The sequence below is a fragment of the Macrobrachium rosenbergii genome, chromosome 28 (assembly GCF_040412425.1).
Source record: "Macrobrachium rosenbergii isolate ZJJX-2024 chromosome 28, ASM4041242v1, whole genome shotgun sequence".
In the NCBI taxonomy this organism is placed as follows: Eukaryota; Metazoa; Arthropoda; class Malacostraca; order Decapoda; family Palaemonidae; genus Macrobrachium; species Macrobrachium rosenbergii.
The window spans coordinates 25,352,501-25,376,375 of NC_089768.1; the positions used below are offsets into that span (position 1 = coordinate 25,352,501).

The 23,875-nt window shown below is 37.4% G+C and overlaps 2 protein-coding genes across 2 annotated transcripts in view; one reads left to right on the plus strand and one right to left on the minus strand.

Moving 5' to 3' along the window:
• The window catches only part of LOC136854140 (uncharacterized), a 24,993-nt gene extending 2,597 nt beyond the window's left edge, over positions 1–22,396 (minus strand). Inside the window, exons 1-20 of the mRNA XM_067130365.1 lie at positions 22,224–22,396; positions 20,025–20,079; positions 19,196–19,350; positions 18,884–19,000; positions 18,498–18,639; positions 17,423–17,489; positions 15,591–15,719; positions 14,851–15,063; positions 14,421–14,540; positions 14,072–14,259; positions 12,727–12,856; positions 11,341–11,449; positions 10,104–10,143; positions 8,850–9,004; positions 7,231–7,347; positions 6,478–6,625; positions 5,909–5,996; positions 5,350–5,481; positions 4,420–4,644; positions 1,942–2,061 (exon numbers count right to left, since the gene is read on the minus strand). Of these exons, the coding sequence (XP_066986466.1) occupies positions 1,942–2,061; positions 4,420–4,644; positions 5,350–5,481; positions 5,909–5,996; positions 6,478–6,625; positions 7,231–7,347; positions 8,850–9,004; positions 10,104–10,143; positions 11,341–11,449; positions 12,727–12,856; positions 14,072–14,259; positions 14,421–14,540; positions 14,851–15,063; positions 15,591–15,719; positions 17,423–17,489; positions 18,498–18,639; positions 18,884–19,000; positions 19,196–19,350; positions 20,025–20,079; positions 22,224–22,386 (2,613 nt within the window). The 5' untranslated portion in view covers positions 22,387–22,396. The remainder of the gene's footprint in view (positions 1–1,941; positions 2,062–4,419; positions 4,645–5,349; positions 5,482–5,908; positions 5,997–6,477; positions 6,626–7,230; positions 7,348–8,849; positions 9,005–10,103; positions 10,144–11,340; positions 11,450–12,726; positions 12,857–14,071; positions 14,260–14,420; positions 14,541–14,850; positions 15,064–15,590; positions 15,720–17,422; positions 17,490–18,497; positions 18,640–18,883; positions 19,001–19,195; positions 19,351–20,024; positions 20,080–22,223) is intronic.
• The window catches only part of LOC136854141 (BTB/POZ domain-containing protein KCTD3), a 69,294-nt gene continuing 56,773 nt past the window's right edge, over positions 11,355–23,875 (plus strand). Inside the window, exons 1-2 of the mRNA XM_067130366.1 lie at positions 11,355–11,466; positions 19,986–20,151. The gene's annotated coding sequence lies outside the window, so the exon portion shown is untranslated. The remainder of the gene's footprint in view (positions 11,467–19,985; positions 20,152–23,875) is intronic.

Below are 23,875 nucleotides of genomic sequence, written 5' to 3' on the forward strand. Positions count from 1 at the left end.
AAAGGTGTGATCGCATAGAACTAGAGTTAGATTCTGGGCAATAACAAACAACATCAGAACAGGTCGACACTGTTTTCTTCTTACGAAGAATTGCAAAGTCAGAGGAATGATAGGATGAAGTCAAGCTGAAGAAGCTAGTAAACATTCTGAATCAACGAAAGTAATTTTGATAGTTAGAAAAGTAAGTTGATACATCTCATTTAAGTTCAAAAGCCGGAAAACATATACACAGTACGAGAACATAAATACAAGACAAAAGTAAATGAAACTGTTCATGGGCGAGACTTTCAGATGTCAGCACAACTGTGTAATGTTTATGAAGAGTCCATGGACCAATTAACAGCTATTTAAAGTCCCTCTCGAGCTGCAGAGACAAGGGAAAGGTAATCAGCTCCCAAGCCTCCTCTCCATCCAAGCAAGAACCAGCGAGAACTAAGCGTTGGCTGCTGGCTCCTCAACAAGTAATAGATCTATGGGCTCCGTAAAATCTTCAGCACTAGCTCAAGAGAACAACAAGGCTGTTTTGCATTGAGAATGTATCAAGCTTTGAGCGGAGCTCGAACTCGGGACCACCATAGTATGAAGCCAAATGAGCTGCCACGAGTCCGCGACCCTTTCGCTATAATAATAAAAAAATTTAGAAAATGATACAGAGCATGTACGCAGTGGCGTCACTATGGCGGGGGGGGGGGGTGGCCTCGGGCCCCCCCCACAAGTTCAAATTCCTATTGTAGCTGAACTTGAACCCTTTGGTGGTCAAAAGCATATATTCTCCCCCTAGCGATCATGTCCTGCGACGGTCGAAAGCGACTTTTAACCACAATGTTTAAAATTAAAAAAATACTTCTAGTTAATTTAGAGTTTTGGCATATTCTTACTCATTCATCTTATGTTGGTCCCTGTTACGCGCACGGCTTGTACTCGCATATAGATGAGACGTGAATGTTTTTTTTTTTTTTTTTTTTGTTTTAAACACAATTGACACGTGCGGCTGGTGATGTTATTTTGGTCGGATTTGATTCATTCTAATGATATTCTCTATTCGATCCATTTACAAGCCATTGGAATGTTTGAGCTGAGGAAGTGTTTGAAATATTTTCAGTCTATTTACAGTTGTGGTATATATCTAATGGCATTATTGTGGTTCTTGTTACCTTTACAACTTACATAGAGCTGAGAAATGAATGGATATAGTTATAGGTTTTTAACACAAATGACATGTTTGTTCATGATATTTTGGTCCAACATAATGTTATCAACTTATGTATGAAGTGACTGAAACTACAGTAACAGTTTTGGATAAGTGCAATGCAATTTGCTACTGCTGCTTAAAGTTAATTTCCAGGGAGAGGAGATGAAGAAGAGGGGATGGGACAGGTTGAAATTTTGAGGAGATTTTGGAGGGTCATAAGTCTTTTTTGTCGTTGATGATATGCACATTTTGATATATTTACATGGCAAGGATATTATACTATAGTTGAAAATTAAAACTTGATAATAGAAATTAGGCTAGTGTTGAATATAAGGCTGTGAGGAAATTTACATTACAGTATTTGATACATTTGCATTTAGTAAGAGTTGAATGAAAATTAATTGAAAGCTGAGCTCTATCACTTCAAATAAAGGTTTACTAATTACTAATACTATTATTTTCCTTCATTCACATGGATATATACATTCGAGAATAGTATATTTTACTAATTACAGAATTGGTACATTAGTTTTGTGTAATTTTCCTTGGCCCCCCAAAACATCTTGGTCCCACCTAGGGGTCCCCCACTGATGGAATGACAGTTACGCCACTGCATGTACGTTATGCATCACGGAAATGAAAACTAGAAAAAAAACTGGCACTTAATAATGTGTGCGTGTTTAAGAGAAAGAAGAAGTAGTGATCATTGTTCTCGGATGATGACTAATTGAGCCAAAACAAAGCCTTACCATTTCCTTCGGAAGCGTCTGGTTGGTCCATAAGATGAAGAAGAACAAAGATTCCTGGCTTCCCCACCAAGGCTCAGGCCATCCAATCATAATCTTATCGGCCACCGCCAAGTAGATACCCTATAGCCAGACGGACATCGCAAAAGAAAAATAAGAACCAATGTAAATGATAAACTACAGAATGCATGATAAATTCATACCTGGAACTATCTAAAAATACTAAGACGAATACCATAAATAATAGAGGGTGTACTGAATGCATGAAAGAACACAATTAATATGATCAACTTGCGATCTATCTATAAATAGTCTTACCTGTCATATGCTCATGCGTTCTTAGGTTATTGAGGAACCTTACCGTATTGTTTTTGACATTTCCACGGCTTTTCGCAGCATTTTTCAAAATCTCCTTGGTTAAGCTGTCAGTTTATGTGCTCAATCGTCCCTGTAAACTTATCTAAAGTTTTTTATCGGTCTAATTTTTTGCAATTGACAGTGATACAGTAATTCCTTTCCTTATCACAAGTTGAGCGCCTTATTGGTATCTGTTCTGACTTCCACTTTTTTACTTTCTCTACATCAATGGCCTGTCGTAGCGCCCCTTTTCTAGCCATTCATAAGCAAATGATTTTACTACTCCAAAATAGCTTTCCTTTCATTTCTTCAATCGCGTTTGGGCGTTCCTAAATCTCGCGAAATCTCGTGTGTTGTTCCTAGTACGAACCTGGGTATTGTTTCCAAATGGAGTGTACGTGACACCAGGCAAGTTTCACCATTTCAACGGGAATTTCCTTACTATTTATGTAGCTAATAATAAGTATAGATCCCCATCCCCCGGCCTCAAAGATAATGTTTGAAAACTTGGAAAGTGAACCTCTACATACAACTTTGCTATAAATGTGAAATTAACTGGTTTCGTGTGGGGTACTGTTCTCCGACCAAGGAAGGCTTTTTCTACACGACATTCTTCGTGTCAGAGTTAAATCAGAGGCTTCCCGGCTAATCACAGACTTAACTTTTGCTTCTAACTTGTCACTTCAACCATCAACATACTCTTCACTCCAGAGCTCCTTGGCTATGTGCCGTCACAACTTCACTCCTGCTAAATACTTCAAGCTTCGGTATCTTGCTGTGTGTGACCATAAACTCTTTAGAGCCAGCTAGTGAGATCAGTGTATCATACAATTAAATTGCAGAATCTGGAACTCCCTGACATCCTCTGTGTTTCCTTACTCTCTTTTAGTTCTAATATATTCCACGACTGGGCTCGTGAAAAAGGAAATGGGTCTAGCGGCCTCATTCCTGATGATTTGCAAAAACCGGAGGACTTTACCCTTTTCGCGTCACTCCTTCGAAGGGGAAATAGGCAATGGTGGAAAGAATATTCAAAATTCATAATCATATGCAGCAAAATAATCATAGTTAAAAGCAGTAGTCGAAAATATGTTGTAATGCTGCTGTAGTTGTAAACAACGAAGTGCAAGATGACGCACATCACTTACGCTGATTGAAAACACCTGCGGCGGCGAGGTGGTTGTTACAAACCCTCTGACCTCAAACGTGCAAGGGTGTGTTCCGTTTATAGATGGCAACTAACATTCTTGTTTACTTCTTATTCACTTCGAGCGACTAAACAAAACATTGTGAGGAGGTGTATTCCACAAGTGCTGTTTAAAATACGCGATTGTACTCACAGTTCTTTATGGCTATTTCGTATTTATCTGATCATATGGCTTCCGACGCATATAGCTAATAGAATTTGACATGCAATCTTCAGCCCAGTAAAGAACTGAATCATCTAAATAACTGAATAACTCAATGAACATGACTATATAAGACAAATGGATTAATATGATTTAACATGATCTGTTTCCTGTGTGTTCCGTAAAACTTCATGGAATATAACCCAGGATCATTTTTTTATTGTAAGGTTCTTTTCTAAGAAAAATCAAGAAGGTTTCTTAAAATAAAATACTCGAAAAATGATACTTAGGAGACCGTACTTTAAGATTTTATCCGCAAAATAATCAAATTTCTTTGCAAAGGGAAATGCACGAGTGCCTTATGTTAAGATTCTTTACAAATGAGTAAGGAGGAGTCTGTTTCTCCAAAAATCCTTACCATTAAAGTAGGATTCTTTTATTATTATTACTGCTATTAAGTGTTCGTCATGATTTTTTCAACTACGACAATGTTTTCTATCTTAAGAATCCTAATAAGTGGATTCCTTTGACATGATGCTGGAAATTAATTTTGCATCGATTTCTTTAAAGACAAGGCTGAAATGTGAATTTCTCCTGTTAAGATGACTTATTAATATATTAGGAAGAGCAGCTATTAAGATAATTAATAAATGGTCGCCAGTCAGGAGGATATACAAATGAAATTGGGAGAGTTTTCCCCTCAAGATGATTTACAAATGAATCTGAAAGAATTTCTCATATCAGTATTCTTGGCAAAGACGTAATGGTTTCCTACTTCGAAGTTCTTCGTGTATGAAGCTGGAAGAGGAGGATGAAACAGCGTCTGATGCCTCTCCTGCAGATGACCAATCGAAGTTGTGACAATGACGTGCCTGGCAGCATATGAAGCGCGACCGTTCTCAGCAACGACCAGCACACGACTGTTATTTTCGCTCTCTTCATCCCAAAAAATCTTGCTGACCGGAGATGAGGTTTCAATAATGTCGTCGGGGATAGATGTCTGAAAAATTAAGCTTTAGTTAGCTATTCCCAGTGGTTACATTGTTCATTTATATTAAATCACCCCTTGGTTTGTTTGAACTTAGCTTTATCAACTTCTGCTGACAAGGAAATACTTCATTGCTTTGCCAAAACCCTTGAGATTCACTCTGGTTTTTGCTTGAGGCCCATGAGAAGGGGGACCCTTTTTCTCCAATCTGGGTTCCTACCTAAGACCAGAAAGAGATATTAAGAATGCCCCTCTGCAAGGAATCTAACCTCCTTGACCCTCTGCCGGACTAGGGAACCCAGGGCTTCCTCTGGAACCCCATTACTCCTCTGGGGATTCCGGAGGGAGCCTAGTGTCCTCAATTCTGCAGAGGGACCCTCTTCTGGCGCTCCCTGTGGGACCCGGGGGCCACTGTTTTACAGGATGATTCTCTTCATAGGTTTAGCCGGTGACCCTGGTGTGCGTAAGGGTCACCCCTCCTGCAGAGGCCAAAGGACACCTAAATATTTAGGAGAAGTTATGACGTACCTACGACATCGGAATCCTAATGGTAAATAACTATCAGATTTTGATAAGAGACTACCAAATATAGTTACTACAATATGAACATGGGTCTAAGACGTCAGCAAAGCAACTGAGACTTGGTTGGACCTATTGCTAACCTACAACTTCAGCGAAGCACAAAGAACATAAAAATAGAATCGTTCAGTAAAATACCTTGAGGTAATTAATGAAAGTGTCGTATCCATTTTTCCAATGATGGTTCTGGTCGCCGTATAGTTCATACTGCATCGCAGAACCCATGGAAATATCCATCCAACTGTCGAATCCCCACTCGTAACTGACCATCTGCAGTTAAGTATTATCTGATCAGTTATCTGTTTGAATAATACTGATTTAATACTTTGTTTTCACCAGGTGACAGGTTAGATTATTCTAGTTACAGAACGAAAATTGCTCAAAAAATCTAGCACAGCTAGAAATTAAGGGAGAAAGCGGCTAATTGCATAATGCATAAGCTGCAGTGCATTAGGCACGATAGTATCAATGTACATGCAGACATTATAACTCTTGCTTCTTGCTAAAAGTTGGTTATTACACTAACAATATTTGTTTTAACACTTCTCTAATTCATAAAGAATAGTTTTGCTTACAGTTTAGGATTAAGACTAGGAGAAACAAATGACTCGGGGCGTAGATGAATGTGAAATTTAGGTCAGGGATGAAAGGAGCCAATACAGGGAACTCACGATTGTGTACTAATACTAATTCTCACCAACTCCAGGAAGCGAAGCCAAGCCTCACTTAGGGAAACGTTTAGGCCTACGGTAGTTGGAAAATGCGTTTGGAATTTGTCGTGGAACCTTGAGAAGAAAAAAAAAAGAGCATGCTTATTATGTTGCCCGTTAATAAACAAACCTGTATGAAGTTTAAAAGGCCCACAAAACTATTTTTACGAAAAAACCACATATTTTGACCTACAATAGTACAATCCTGATCACCGGAGAATCATCAGTGAACAGGACTAAAGAATTGTTAATCGACATGTGTGGTTTTGTTATGTGAATATTGTTTTCATGGGTATTTCAAGCTTCACAGAACACTGTTAGGTTACAGTAAGAAAAGACATTCTATATCTTCATATTTATCTATCTACTCACACACACACACATATATACATATATATATATATATATATATATATATATATATATATATATATATATATATATATATATATACATATATATATATATATATATATATATATATATATATATATATATCTTTTAAGATGCAAAGGAAGATTTACGACGTACAAACGTTCAACGTCGTCAGACTCACTGGTCAGTGTAATACTCTCCCAGGCTCCTGTTAAGATATTCTAGGACGTCCCTGTTGGGTTCGTCTTCGCTTCCTTCCAGAACAAGATCCAGTAATTCAAAAGTCGAGGCGTTGATGCGTTGGCCATCGTTGGTTGCAAGTCTGGATTCTGTGGTGATTAAGAAAGTGATTCAGAAAGAAGAGGAAAGTAGTTGAGGAAGAGGAAAAAATACGAAATTAAAAGGAAAACTCGACTTTAAAAGGCAAGACATTTCTCCAAGTCACCGTGATATTGTACGGTGTTTTGGCATTCGAAGTTTTAGTATTTCTGGTGATGGTGTATGTGTACCATCATCTTTCTATCCTTTCCACCCTCTCTCTCTCTCTCTCTCTCTCTGTCTTGGTTTCCTTCCAGTAATACATTCAAGTCCTTTGAAAGAGATATGCAAATTCTAGTTGAAAAACTCTTCCAGTTGAAGATTGATTGATAACAAACAATAGGCTGGTGTTATACCTTTGCAATATTCTTAAGGTTCTATGTCTCAAGGCACACTTATTCAAATGAATATAAAATGAGTGCTTGAATTTGGTTTTATTATATCACACACACACATACACACATATACTCGTATACATATATATATATATATATATATATATATATATATATATATATATATATATATATATATAACTTTGAGTTTGAAACCTTTGAAACGTCTATAAACTTTTGGAGCACAACTAATGATCTGAATCGTAAAGAACAGGATTTACTTCTGAGGTAGTAAGGTTCGTATGGCGATAAAGCTCCCAGATACTTTGCAATTTGGTGAAGAGGGTTAGTCTCGTTGCCATGGACCCACTCCGCTCCTTCTTCTACCAATATGTCGCCTGAAAAAACACAGTTTAAGAAGGAGGGTGAACAATCTAGGTTCTTGAGTATGTCAGTGCTAAACAACAAGAGAAGGTCATGTCCTTATCGGTGCCAAACAAAGTCAAATTACAGTATTTGCAACTGCAGCAATATTGGACATTCTTGAAAGAGGTGGAAAATTTTAACTTTTCTTATATATTATCTCAAAATATGACTAATCAATAGGAAACGCCTGTTGCAAAACCTTACAAAGGGAAGGAAAGTATGCTTAAAATAGTTGGAATTGAAATATAAAATTTAGGCCAAAGGCCAAGCGCTGGGACCTATGCGGTCATTCAGCACTGAAAGGGAATATGAGAGCAAAGAAGATTTGGAAGGTGTAACAGGAAAAAGCCTCGCAGTTGCACTATGAAACAATGGTTAAGATAGGGTGAAAGTAAGATGGAAGAACGAGAATATGAACGGAGCTACAGTAAAAGGAATGAAAGAGGTTGCAGCTAGAGGTCGAAGGGACGCTGCAAAGAAGCTTAAGTAATGCCTACAGTGCACCGCGTGAGGTACACTGAAGGCATTAACCCCCAAGTGTTTTATTTTCAATAAACCTTCAATCCGATCTATGATTTTCAGTCGAAGGCAAAGCTACAGTTAAACAAGGCAATGAGATTATCACAGATGTTGCCGTTTCACACGCGACTGAACTTTAACTATCAATAAGACTATTGTGGGATGCGGAACTGTTAGGTTATTCTGAAAGTGAATTTTATAGAATAATTTGCCAAAAATATATATAGAGTACACGTCATAAATACTCCTTTACATTACTTATATCAGTCTTTCAATAATAACGACACTTAACCACTTCTTAGAAGGGGTGAAGAAAGAAAGAAAGAAAAAGTAAAGAATGCAATTGAAAATTAAAGCAGTCGGAAATGAAGGGCGTACGTACCAATTATCTACGCTGCAATTTTTAAGGACGAAAACAAAAACATAGGGACGTCATCTCTGAATGTAGGGTAGGGGGAACTGGTGGGGAAGGGGACGGGTGATTCACCGTACAACACTGCTACGTCTCATCTTAATCGTCTGCTTGATCTGGTGCTCATTTCATTAGACTGTTGATCAGTTCTGTAGTTTTATTACGTCTAGCCTCTGGATCATTTGTTGCTGTTGGTGCAGATTAAGCAGGCCCTATGCCAGCAAGATGTCTTGCTCCCGGAGGAGCCTACAATAGCTTGGTTTTACTTTATTTTCTATGCAAGCATTCAGCCGAAGGCCAAACGCTCATGTAATTTCCGTCTATGGTCTAGAATATCTAGATGATCTTAAAGTCAACTCATTGCCCTTATCTAGTCCAAGCCCGAAGAAAACGAGAAAAAGGAAGGAAAATGTGGAGCTATAGTCCTACAGCCTCATGAAACGTAGAAGGTTATAAGTCAGGGAAAACAGAGGAAAGGAGGAGAACGCCCAAGCTTGACAGAAGAGGAGAAGAATCAGATCCGCCTTTAAAACATTAACAAACCTTCCCTGTAAGTCCTGACTCGCCCTCCAATTCTGTGGTCAGCCTCGAGGATCAAGATGTCTGTGATGTTATTCTCCAGGAGCGTCTTAGCCGCCGACAGACCAGCTACGCCTGCGCCAACGATGACCACGCCCACGTCGATCGCAGAGGAATTCCTGCGGGGAAATACGTCATTCTAATCACTATTAACATTTTGCGAGGGATGAAGTTGCTGGTACTGCAGTCTTGTGGTAGTCTCACTACCACAAGTCTGCATCTTTTCACCCTCAGATAAAAAAAAATTAAAATTCATTTTAAAAAAAGTTGACTTTCGTATTAAAGGAACTGAACTCCAAATTAAAAAGTTGACTTTCATATTAAAAGAAGTTGACTTGCAAATTTAAAAAGGTGAGGTCCAAATTAAAAAAGTTGACCCTCAATTTAAAAAAGCTGTATTTCAAATGTTAAAAATTGACTTTTAGTTCAAAACAAATGAAATTCAATTCGAAAAAAATGCAATATCATCTGAATGTGTGTAGCGAGCCTATTTTCATAGCTTGTAGGATTATCTTCTCGACATATCCTCACTGGTAACTTTCGCGCCCCTAGCAACCGTTGCTACGCATAACTCAGCCCTCTCAGTAACCAAGTGAGTATTTTTTTTTAAATACTGCACTGGAAAAACATGGTAGGGTTGGCAAGCCTTTAATCCTTCCTGGTGTTGCACTCTTCCAATTCCTCAGCGATTGCAGTGCAAATACAGTAGGGGCGTGGGCTCACCACCTCCAGGTCGCAAAGCTTGGAGAAGGGAAGCATGGAACGACCTTACAGGACATGGCCAACCGAAGTGGAAGCACTAGGCGCCAAAAGGGTCTAATGGCTCACAAGAGCCTTGGATCGACTCCCTACCAAAGAGAGGATTGATCGGGCTTAAATACGGGTTACGCCCCAGGCGGGGGAAATGTAAATTGACTTTCAAGTCAACTTTTTAAAATTGAAAGTCAGTTTTTTTAATTTGAAATCCAGTTTTTTTAAACTGAGGGTAAACATTTTTAATTTGAACTTCAACTTTTTTACATTTGAAGTTCAATTTCTTCAATTTGAAAGCCAGCTTTTGCAATATAAAGTTCAATTGTTTTAAAATAAAAGTAAATTTTTTTAAAATGAAGTTCAATTATTTTAATTTGAGGGTGAAAAGGTGTAGAGTGTCTACACACACACACACACACACACACACACACACTAATAGATGGCAAGCTAGTAATATCTACTCACCAGGTCGTGTAACTGCCCATCAGAATATCAGCTGGATGCTCTGCAAGAATACATTTAATGTCAAGTTTACTTATAACTGTCGTCTACATTCCATATAAAATCAGAAAAATTAACTGTACATTTATTCTTCAGAAAGATGACAAATTTACTAAAATTTGGAGAATGGCTAGAATAGAATATGGAATTTAGGCCAAAGGCCAAGCGCTGGGACCTAAGAGGTCATTCAGCGCTGAAAAGGAAATTGATAGTAAAAAGGGTTTTAAAATCGTGATAGGGGGAAGACATCGCAATTGCACTTATAAATTGTTAGGAGAGGGTGGAAAGTAAGATGGAAGAAAGAAAATATGAGCAGAAGTATAGTAAAAGGAATGAAAGAGGTTGCAGCTCGGGACCGAAGGGACGCTGCAAAGAACCTCAAAAGTAATGCCTACAGTGCACCGCGTGAGGTGTACTGACGGCACTACCTCCCTACGGGGGAAATTTGGGGACTAGCATGAAAAGACCTTCGTATAAAGATGACTACATTCTCTTTCCTGTTGTTCATCAGAATAAATAATACAGAGATCAGGACATTAAAGTGATGCGTCAGCTTATCAAATAAAGTGAGCTAATTATAGAGGTGACAGGATAGTGTTTGAATAAGTTATTTCCAGCAACTAGGTTTGGATATTGTTTATGAAACAGCGAACAGATGAACTTTTCTTTATCATCTACAGACTATTCATTGAACCATTAGATTTATATTGATGGGATTTTACAAACAGGAACACCTGAAAAAATTATTATAAGATCTACTTAGGACTCGTCATACTTTATCTACCCAATATACGGTTTGTTTTCCTTTTGGGAAACATAAAAAATAGGCACATTCATATAATGTGCAAGAGCAATAAGTAATGGAAGGGCAAATCTGTGATTAGACAACAATCTTTTGGATAATTCCATATCTCGGTATCTTCGGATTACTCATTTTCTGTGTGGAAAACCAGACATAGACCATGAGTCTAGTAAATACTTATTTTTTGCGTGCATTTAACATTTTAACTCAGATCTTTGCACACTGAGATTGTCTGAATGATTCATAATCTACATTAACCTATACTTCTTGCAGCTAAGCTTGTCAATTCGTATTGTCTTCTACCTCTGTACACGATTGCGTCGTATGTTACCGCTAGTGTTCATGTAACTCAACAGAAAACGGAGAGGCCGAACTATGTAAGAGGCAGAGAGAGCTTACTCTTCAGAATTTCTACCATTTCCTTGGCCGCGCCTTCGCCGGAAGCCATCGCTCCATCCACCGTGCTATAGCGAGTGTTGTGGGTGTGCTCCCCCGCCCACAGGACAACCTTCAAAGGAAGATTAGGTAATCAGTTAAACAATATGTCGGAAACCATGTTTATGGTAGGCAAAAGTTTGAGAAGGACGTTGAAGGTAAAAAAAAAAAAGTGTCGTTAAGGATGCTTAGAGTTAAGGGGATTTGTGTATAGAATGTTTAGAGTTAAGATCTTTCACCATCTTTGAAATGAGATTGTACGAAGGATTTCTGAGGAGAAAAGGAACTTGCTAAGGTACGTCGAGGTAAATAAGCTGCTGCAAAGGGAATTTGAGATCAACAATAGGCCTATGTTGTGAACAATATTGAGGTAAACAACATATTACAAAGGTTATTTCAGGAAGAAAGATCTCAGAATGAACATTACAGGTAAAAAAAAAATCTTTTTATGAAGATCTTCCTCAGGAAGTTTGACGTAAACCAAAATATGCAAAAGGAGTCTGATACAAAAAAAAAAAAAAATAAAAATCGAAAAACGTTTGTGACAATAAAGGTAATTAAAAACCACGTGCAGAGAAAACTTACTGGTAAACAAGATATTGCACTGGTCTTTCGAAGTAAGCACAATGCAGGAACAGATTTTGATGTAAAGAAAATCACAAAGTAGTTTTGAGGTCAATGTCTTCAGTACAGGAAATTTTGCAGAGGTTGATGGAACTAAAACGATCTCGCAGAGTACGTTTGAGATTATTTAGATGCCATTGATGCTTAAGGAAGTGAGATTTTGCGGATACAAAGCATGCTTCAAGAAAAATATCTCCAAAGCATGTTTGAGGTAAAAGATCTAGAGAAAAATATTCGAAATATCCGGCAAAGGCGTTTTGAATGAAACCAGTTTTCTGCGGTAATTTAAAAATAAAGTGTGCTTGAAATAATGTTTGGGGTAAGAAGAAATCTTTTCAGAGACTGAGGTAACGAAGATCTGGCAATAGTTATTTTAGGTATGCAACATTATGCAAAGTATGCTTACAGGATTTCTCGATAAGGCTCCGAGTGAATTTACCTTATGTTCATATGCGGCCTACCTATTTCCTTTTATACGGGACAAGGTCGTAACCCCATTTCATTCTGCCCTTGGTACACAAACAGGTAATTTAAAACTGACGTGTAAAAATACTTCCGAATCTATCCTATACACATCTGTTTTCCAGTACTCAAATTAAGTTATGTGGCGGCGTGGACCCATTTTGGGCCTCTGTTGATGAAATTAAAAAGAATGTTTTCAAATGCTCACACTGCATAGTGACTTCAGATCACTTTTATTCTTTCCGAACACCACCTACGGCTTACTTTGTTGCCTCTGGAATTGACCAAGGGTGCAGCAAGTCTCTCGCGCTTGTCCAAGCCATTTCTGAAGCCTTCGACCGTGATGTGAGCGCCTCGTGATCCTCTCATCCAAGGGTCTCGTCCCAACATCGTCCTTATTTTTCCGAGGTAGAATAAAGACATTTAAAAGCTATTACATGAATGAGTACAGAAGGTGGAGTACTATGGGACCTTAACATTCTCGGGTTCCGGAGTCCTTGTTAGAGAGATATTCACCGGTACTCTCTGTCTCCACTTGGCTAGTTGTTTATTAGAACAGAAGAGAATATAGAATTTAGGCCAAAGTGCAAGCGCTGAGACCTTTGAGGTCATTCAGCGCTGAAACTGAAAGTGAAAGTAAAAAGGTTTGACAGGTGTAACAGAAGATAACACTCGCAATTGCGCTATGATTAGGAGAGGGTGGAACGTAAGATGGAAGAAAGAGAATATGAACGGAGGAACAGTAAGAGGAATCAAAGAGGTTGCAGCTAAGGGCCGAGGGAACGCTGCAAAGAACCCCTTAAGTAATGCCTACGGTGCACCACGTGTGGCGAACTAACGGCACTAGCCCCTAAGTTGGAAATATTTAAGAAAATTGCCTTGAAGTCTGAGACTGTGAACAATGAACTGAATTCTCTCTAAAAGTTATCATCCCAAAAAAGTCACCTAAAGAATATTAACAAGTTTCACCCAGTTCTGTTTTGAGATATCTTGCTCCTACTACTACTACTACTACTACTACTACTACTACTACTACTACTACTACGCACACAAACTCACAAACACTCGCACGCGCTGACAAACAGACAAAGGTGAAAACATAACTTCCTCCTAACTTCACTGGCAAGGGTAATATGCTTGCATGTGGGAATGTAGTACGTTAAACAGCCAATGCAAAGTACGCACGCACAGAAATGAATTAAGCAAAAATGTACCACGTGTGTCACTCTTATATGAAAAAATGTTGTTGCTAATTTTTCAGTTTTTTAAATTATGCACATTTTCGCATGGGACGAGATAAAAACATAGACGAACAAAAGTAGATAGTCTAACAGACAAGTAATAAATACTTTCATATACCAAATAAATACGTTTATACACAAAACAGATTTAATAAAATAATATACTTGATATTAAAAAGATATATACAATAATTAATGATCAAATAATGTTTAATTTTCAAAAAAACAAATGTAAGAACGAACGAATATGTGAGTGGAAGCTGATAAAAAATTGTTAAATGATGAATAATAGAAAAAGAAAAGAACTAGGTTTCTCTATTGAAACGTCGTATCTCTTATGCCTTAAGACAACCGTCATTCAAACTCACCTTTTAAAGAAGGTAGGTATGGGAACCGGAAGACCCGTTGACTTTCGGAGGAGGTGTAGAAAGTGTTCTTTCACGGCATCTTCAGGAAGCTCCTCCATTAGGGCAGCTTCATCTCCTACTACATGCGCTTGAAGGACGTTCGTCTGTTGCTCTAAGCTCCGTATCAGCACTACTCCGTAAAGCCATTCCTGTCATTTCATCGGTAACTTGTAATCAAGTTCCTCTTCGAAAACTGACCTTACCAAGGGTTTTGTTTTCATTCGTTTTACTCTTGCTAATATTATCACTACTAAAACAATAGCTACAGTAGAACGATGACTATAAAACCTAAGCGACAACAGAGTCTTACCATTTCTTTCGGGAGGTTGAAGTTTCTCCAAAGCAACACAAGGGACAATGGGTCGTTACTTCCCCACCATGGCTCTGACCATCCCATCTGTACTTTATTAGACACAGCCACCTCAACATTCTAATCTCAGAAGGAAGGGGAAAAGATATTCTTGATAAACTTTAAAAAAATTATCAGTAAAGAGAAATAAGCTTAACATCAAGGTCTGATTTTGTGTTACTTCATTCAAATAACTCACGAGGAAAAATATGTAGGCCTAATGTGAATTTCAGGACATGGCATGTGACACAAACTGATCTGAACTTTATTTCGAGCTCCTGACAACTTATGGAAATTTGTCCGAAGAACTGGTGTGGAAAATACGAGTAACTAATATCTAATACAAACGTTAATGACAGGCAGGAGAATTTAAAAAGAAGCCCTTGCGCACATTTAGATCATTCGTGAACGTAACCGGCAGAGGAGGCTGGAAAAGGGTTTGATGTTTCTCTTTCAGATAGCCAACAGTAACCGTTACGATGATATGCTTGGCTAAGAACGACTTCCGACCATTGTTTGTCACTAGTAAAACTCGTCCACCGTCGTCCCAGAAGATTTTGTTCGCAGGAGTCGACGTTCGGATGATTCCTTCCGGGATAGAGTTCTGAAATGTTCCAATAATGTTTAGATTAGTCCCTCTCGTTTGGCTTAAGATTTTTATCTCATCTGTTGTTTGTCTTATAATCTAGATCGCATGGAACATTTAATTTATATATATATATATATATATATATATATATATATATATATATATATATATATATATATATATATATATATATATATATATATATATATATATATATATCTGAGGCTTCTGCTGAACAGTGAACACTTTATTATTCATATGAGAAAGTTAACAAGAAATGACAGATATTGTGAATGCAGGTCTGCTTCACACATGAGCATGACAAGAGAATTATTCTCCTGGTGAACTACTATGCTTTAGAAGGCAAGTTACTTTAATAAACATGATATATATTTCAAGACCTTTGTTCTCACGTTAATAACAAAAATATCATTTAAAAGACCTTTCACATATCCCAGACAAAAATAAACATTGCCAGCGTGATTTCCCGAGCTTCAAGCCATGACTACTTATCATAACTTAACGAGTCTCAATACTCTTACAGTAAAATGAGTGATGAGGGTGTCGAATCCATTTTTCCAGTAGTGGGAATCTCCCAAGGATACATGACTGAGCCTGTCTCCCACTGCAACAGAATTCCAGTTTCCGGTGCCAATTTTGACATTTGTAAACTGAAAAAATCAAGACAATCAGGATTATCAGGCTAAATAACGCGCATGCGTAAAGGATTGGATGCATTCCGTGGCGTATAATCAAGTGAAAGTATTTTGTGAAATTGTGATACACAGCAGCAGAGTGAGGTGAAATAAATGATTGTGTGTAAAAAGCCAAGGAAAAATAGGTCAACGGAAATTCAGTATTACACGCTAGCATTAATGAAGGAATATATAGGTCACCTACATTGAAACGGAAGCTGAAAAATTAATGATAAAGGTTAGACAGATTATTATTATTATTATTAATGTAAACTGCAGCGTACAAGTCGACCTCAAGATTTTTAGTTCAAAATTCTTAGTGAGATATTTACGTATCATACGGTAGGCTACCACCGGCCAATACTTAGGCCTAAATGGACTTAGGCTGCAGCATATGGTAACTTGTGCCGAAACTACATAAAAAATATCACACAATTTATATTGGGTTTTTAACTGTAATATCTTTCTATATGCGTTGCACACTTAAAAATATTTTCCTAGGTTCTAATGTGTGCTTTGAAAGTGTCTTACCTAAAGAACAACGCAAAGCCTAACCTAACGTAGGATACCAGGTCCTTACCTTTGTGCATTATATTGTTTGAAAACATTCCAGAACTTAACCTAATCTGAATGAGAACAATCAGTGTGATTAAGGTCTTCGTATTTTACTCGTTTCGTGTTTTCCTCCATTTAAAAAGCCGAGATTTCCCACTGTGGTCCGATGAAATGTAGGATATAAGGGTAGGGTCCACCAAGGTTACCTTGGGATCTAGTAGGCTAGGCCTATCTCTAATAGTACTCATTTACCAACAAAACGAATGTCAGAAAGGCTCAAAACACACATTAAAACATACAAAAATATTTTCAAGTCCACAATGCAGTAATGGTTTAAAGTAAAGTACTAATATTGATATATTACAATGCAGAGTTCCTTGATACTACTGCTATATACCAGATGGTGTTCTAAAACACAGAAACACTCGGCCACCATTTACATCTGTAATGTAAACAAACACCCAATGACCAAAGCTGGATTATGACGGAAATTCGTCTGCTAAAAGGACAATGACGTCACTAGAGTTTATTTCCTCCACGAATGTTTAGAAGTACAGAATTTGTTTCACTGTTTTGTTATTCTATATTAATCTCCGCGTTGATATGCTGAATATGTTCACCAAACATATGATTTAGCGGGATATATTTGTGGCAGCCTGTCGGAGGTGCTGTAAGTATAATTATAGTTGTCCTATTTGTTGACAAATCGGGGTAACGGTTTGTATGTTGCCCTGCCATAGAAATCGACCCGTAGTATTGAAAAGAATTTTTTTCAGGCTTGAAAAGTCGACGCGTGTTATTATTATTATTATTATTATTATTATTATTATTATTATTATTATTATTATTATTATTATTGTTGTTGTTGTTGTTGTTGTTGTTGTTGCGCACGCAGCAAATATAGAATGGTTACACGTGAAAAAAAAAAAACTCCAGAAAGAAGGGTAAAACGCTGATGAAAATAAAAGACAACGATGATACAACGGAGGAAGACGAAACGCGCATGCAAACGTAAACAGTACCTGAAAATAATTAGGCACTGGCGTATGACATCCCAACAAAAGCATCATTACGGAGTGTCTTAAAGCAACATAAATTTTTCTTATGGTATTTGGTGCTATTACCTTTCCCAGAGTGTGGAGCCACGCCTTCCCTTCGTCACTGTCCCAATCTTTGTATGTTTCTCGGAACCTACCAGGGAGAGAAATTGACACAGATCTTGATCGATCGAACAGAGAGCGAACTTTAGATGCAAGTACGGCAACATTAAACGCGTTTCTGTGGATAACATTCTTGCTGATATATGGAGTGTATAGGACTAATAGAAAGAAGGAAACTTTAGCTGACTATATTACTAGGCCTATTTAGTTTTAATCGAAGGATATTTTTTATTCTGTTTAGGACTCTCCAATTGGATTTGTATTTCCTAATGCGTTACTAAATAGCCATTAATGTTTTAATGTTAATCAAGCATAATTTTGATAGTACTATTGTATGAGTTATTTAATATTCAACTGAAATTTGACGTTTTATTCTTTTAAAAAATGATCACGAACAATGTAAAAGAAATAGGTAACTCTAGGGAGTTCACTTGCCATACTTTACTATGCGGCCCAGATTGTTTTAATTTATATGGGTGAACCAGGAGTCACTTTATATACAGTATATATTTCGTTTAGTGTTATTAGACAGAATCATCCAGAGGATTAATACTATTTAAATAAAAATGGTTACAAGAAAGGAATGTTGATATACGCATTATTTAACTTGCAAAGTTAAAGGTAAGATTTCAGGACGCCAGAAAAACCCGGGGTAGACCTGAAATATCAACCTGCAATTAATCATTAGATTTATTAACCCGAAATATTCACCTGATGTTAATCGTCAGGTTTATTTATCTGAAATTATTAACTAGCTTTATTTACCTGAAGTAAATTGATATATTAAGTTGAACCTCTTAGTATCACCTGGGTATCTACAGAATGAGATTTAATTTTATCATCTGTATAAGATGACTGCAGTAACAAGTCCAGTTTCAATAGATACTTTAATAAACAGCACTAATGAATTCTGTGACCTATTTGCACACTAAAAAGCACAGACCATAGCTAAACAAATAAGCGATGGTATGAAGTGGGAGAAAGAAATAAAACTTAATAAATAAAAACAAAAACAAGGAAAGGATACTTATATTTTCACCTCTCAGTGAGGACATCCCCGACGCTCCGGTTTTCATGTTGTAAGAGGAAGTCTTTGCTTTCGAGTTCGGCCAGAAGGCCCCTCAGAACATCGTAATGGCTGGCATCTTCCGCGTGCCCTTCGGTGCTCATAACCCGGGTGTCTGGGATAGATAAGAACAATCTTGGAAAAGCAGAGGTCTGTCTTTGAAAGATAACAACTGTCTTCCTTTGGTAAAAACTATTTTTGGAAAATGAGATCAACCTTGAAGAGAACGTTCCCTACCACAGAGCTGTTAATAACAACTGATCGCGTTTGTAGTTAGTATATTCACAGAGGATTTCGTGAACGCTACCAGATGCAAATATCTGTCTATCTGTCTTTGTATGTTATATAATAATATTCACCCCATTCAGGCTCAGGGAGATCAGTTGCTAGCTCCCCCATTTCTAGTGCCAGTTGAAAAAGAGGATTCAAAGGTCCTCCTTCGATGCATTCGGGCCCTTCTTCTGTTAACTGATCACCTGGGAGAAGGAAAGAAGATACTGTTATCCACTGAATAACGTTGCCAAAATGCAAGACGGTTATGTTACGAAAAGAATGTGCAGTGATTACAGCTTGTGTCGTCAATGCCTATGATATTATGTAAAAGTATTATTAAATCAAACAATAAAAAGATAATAGACTAATAACAGAAAATAAGAGACAACCAATTATACCTTCCTGATGCGTCCGGATTCGACCTCCAACTCGGGAGTCAGCCTCCAGAAGCAAGATGTCAGTGACGCTGTTTTCTAAGAGAACCTTAGCTGCTGTCAGTCCGGCCACGCCCCCTCCGACAATGACCACGCCCACTTCGGTTGCCGAAGATTTCCTGGAATAGAATCTTAGTTGTATATATCTGGCCACGTCAGTTCTTCTGAAAACACTTGGTTTGAGAATTCATCTTTCAGGAAAGGCACTTAATTTCTTTGTTGCTAAAATGCCAATTCCACAGAGACCAAAATAATTTTTAATAGTACAATTAACCATGAGTTTTATATTGTCTTTCATGTTTGTAAAATTTAGATAAAGGATCCTTGGTTGGTCACAGATCTATTTAAATGTACTTTTGTAGTGTCTGAGAGAGAGAGAGAGAGAGAGAGAGAGAGAGAGAGAGAGAGAGAGAGAGAGAGAGAGAGAGAGAGAGAGAGAGAGAAGAAACAACACTGATAAAGCATGCACAAAATAATAATTCAACGCTATTATTAGTCATGACATAACCATAAAATTGTTGCATCAGGTACAGCAATAATCAGGAAATGGAATTTTATAGAAAAGGAAAAATTTCAAATGATGTTTGGGTCAGTTTATAGTATATTTAAAGAATGAACAAAACAAATCAGTCAATATTTTAATCATTGTTATTAGAATTTACCAAATATTGTTTGTAATTCTATTATCCCGTATAGTTTTGGTAAGGGATTTCCTTAGACCTATAGATCCTTACGGATGTCTACTTGATTTCAGTAGTGTGCGTCACGAATCAAGAGACCTCTGGCAACTCACCATGACTGATAGTTTCCCGCGATGACGTCTGCTGGACGTGTCGCGTTTTGGGGAACTGAAAAGGAGCCGGAAGGAAATAAGAGAAAAGGATAATGATTTGTGTCAGCATCATGAGCAAATATGCAGGGTAAGTAAATCACGAAGAAAATTTCTGATACACAGTGTAAACAAAACAAAGACACGAAAGCTCCCACCTGCAAAGGAATCTGGCATCTGATGGAGCCCAGTAAATGAAAAATCTTCTATATATGTATCTGGGCTTTAATTTAAGGGTTAAGACGGGGAATTCATTATATGAAAAATTAAAGTATATTTATTTTTCTGTGATTCTTCTGCTTTATCTGATCGCTTTTTGAGGTGCATTGACACCTAATATACCAGCCAATTTACTGCTTGTTGAATTAATTTGTATAATTTTTAGGAGCTTAACAAGAACACATTAACGATTATGATTTAAATGCGTGATTTAAATTTAAATTATGATTTAAATTTCCTCCTGACGACAATTATGACGAAAAGGTTATGTTTTGAAACTTTGATGATACCCGAGAAGTAGAAATTGTGATAATCACGTCATAAAATTTTCCAATGTAACCCATAATACACCAAATAATTGTCTTTCCAGTTTTTGGTAGTAGGACAGCCCTCTATAACTTACGGTTCTCTCATTTCACATTAAAAGCTGCAAAGCGGGAGACTTAGAATAGTCAAAGTTCTAAAATTCCGCCACATCTCAAGGCCATGTAGCGGGGTAGTGCCGTTAGTGTACTTCAAGCGGTGCACTGTAGGCATTACTTAAGATTCTTTGCGGCGTCCCTTTGGCCCCTAGCTGCAACCCATTTCATTTCCTTTCGCTGTACCTCCGCTTATAATTTTCTTCCATCTTACTTTTCACCCTCAAGTAACAATTGTTTCACTGTGCAACTGCGAGGTCTTCCTCCACTTAAATCTTTAAAAGCCTTTTTACTCTTGATTTCCGTTTCAGCGCTGAATGACCTCATAGGTCCCAGCGCTTGGTCTTTAGCCAAAAGTTTATCTTCTGTATATTCCATTTTATTCCAAATCTCAAGGTTTTCTCATGCGTAGGGTTACTTTGTGGGTGACTTTTACTAACCTTTTCCTCTCTCTGTGATGCCACTGAGACGTCTTAATCACATGATGATAGTCACAGGCTTTTGATGATTTTACGAAATGTAACAAACGATATTAGGTCCAATAACTTTTTTGTCTTTGGCGTCAGTTCGCAATATCATAATTATGCGATGGGAGACCACAGTTTTTTCTAACCTAGCCTGCTACACTGAATGACCTTTTATCTCCCCAATGTGGTATCAAATAAGGTCTACGAATTATTTACGGTTCTCTCATATCAAAGGTTACAAAGTTCTCTCTCTCTCTCTCTCTCTCTCTTTTCTCTCTTTATTCTCTCTCTTTCTCTCTCTTCCAATTTCGAGGTAAGCAAAATGTAAATGTTTTAATCTGTTACTGAATCGTAATGCGTTGTATTAGGATACATTAAAAAATCGGACATAGATTTTAAAACTGGGAAAGACTGCACTATCCGCAAAATGCTGACATACCTAAAGCCATCGTGGATCTACTCAGTAATAATTTTATAACAATTCAAACCATGAATTAAACATTCGTAAGAACAAGTTTACAGTAAAACCTACAAAATATAATAACCATTAAATTAGAAATTATAACCAGCCATTAGTCCATCAAAACAAGGAGACGAAACGCGGCTTCGTGAATGAGGTTTGGTGTCATGCACGAACACTCTGTTCCGAATCACTTCTGTTCGACTTTCTCGAAATCTGCTGGTGTAAAGACCAACTGATAATGACGTCTCAGAACTTCCCAAGCAAGTCCCATTCATTAACCATACAACCCTCTTTTACGTTTCTTGTCGGACGATTATACCCGACTTGCTGTTCTTTCACACAAATAAATCGGCCTCTTTTCTCTTTTAAAGTGGCAATTGAATCACATATTCATCTTGAAAGGTGAAAGGAACCTACATTGTTGTTGTTAGGTTATATATACTTTATAGGCTCTTATAATTTTACCTAGAGTAAAAATTTTACATACCATAAGGATTAGCAATGAAGATACTATCTTGATACTTATCTCTTACACTTCTTTTTGACTGGGGAGTTTCCTAGTTCGTAAAATCGGTAAACTCGAGTCATTACGTACCAGGATTACAAAATACGAGCGGAACGAATCCCAACAAAGCAGGCAATGTAATCCACACGACCATGGCAACCGGGCACTTCTCGAGAGCTTCCCTGATACTGGCCGAGACTTCTCTCCCAAACAGGAAGCAAATGGCGGGATTAGTACTTTGCGTCAAGGTCATTCGCTCGGAACCTTCTCACTGTTTATCGGCGTGTGGTTTGCACTAGAGAGATAGGAAGCCTTTACATATGTTCAACATTGCCCTTGAACTCAACGATGATGGTAGTTTAACTGTCGTTCGGTTTGTATTGGCTACTAGCCGTTAGACCTAGTTGGTAATCCGTAGGCAGATTATTATTATTATTATTATTATTATTATTATTATTATTATTATTATTATTATATTATTATTATTACTGATATGATTTACAATGAGCAGAAACTCTTAAGGAATACGCTGAATAGCTAAAAATAGGCTAGCAAGCTTTTAAATTATATATATATATATATATATATATATATATATATATATATATATATATATATATATATGTGTGTGTGTGTGTGTGTGTGTGTGTATCTATATGTATTACAAAAGTCTTTTTCCGCTTTGGTGGGGTCCGTCCCAGAAGGGTAATGTCTTGTGGCTCTCAGCAAATCTTCAGTGATAAAATTATTAACCCCTACCCCCTATCATGACTCCAGCTGCTGCTGCTACCCATACAGCCTTCTGGTTACAAGCAACAGTTACATGGTTACATCCCAACCTTTGTAAGGCTGGTATCCCTGGAAGAACTTGAGACAACCCAGCAACCACTCCAGTCTTTCAATTGTTCTTAATATATTTGAAAGGAGATGCCAAGAGCCCCTAGCTGTTAGATGCGTTACGACTCTGTTGGCTTGAGAGAGTCTGCAGGTCCATGCCAGACCTTCTCTGCCTAATCTAAATAAGCCAACCTTGATGTGATGATTTCTTCGGTATCCGATTTACGTACCGATTCTATGCACAATTTAAGATTTTCTTTTTTGCCGAATCAGTACGTCAGTTAACTGAATTTTAGTGTATAATGAAGGGAAGTAAAAAAACAACGTAATAAATTACGCGTATCGTTAAGTATTGCCGATAAAACGTAACAGGTCATTATATTAATATCTTCCCTTGCTGGTGTAATATTTGCCAAATGTCATTTGCATGGATGCCAAATCTAAATGAAATTTTCTTGATTAAAGTTTGAAAGAAGTTCTATTTATTAAAGTAAAAACAGGTAAAAATATTAGGAACAAACTTCCTTTACATATTGCCTTATTTTATTGATAACCTTGTCATAATTACTTCAAGAGTCCGAAGCACAAACTTACACAGATACTTGCTATTTGAGCATCTTGCGTTACAAGTAACACATTCCTACTCGTATAGAGAGAAATCGGTATACAACAAAATAGTCAGGATGCGTTTTATGACGGCTTTATCGTTCGAAAAGTAAATTTACAGACAGCTAACAGAGTCCAAGAACATGAGAAAGGGGAAATAATCATTTAACATGTACGGGATGTCGATTTAGATGTTAGATTTGTGGACAAACGTGCGTTCTTGCTTTTAGACTTTTCCGCAAGTTCGCAGATTTGACGGTTTTTAAGAAAACAAAAGCTATTATTTATAATATATTTAT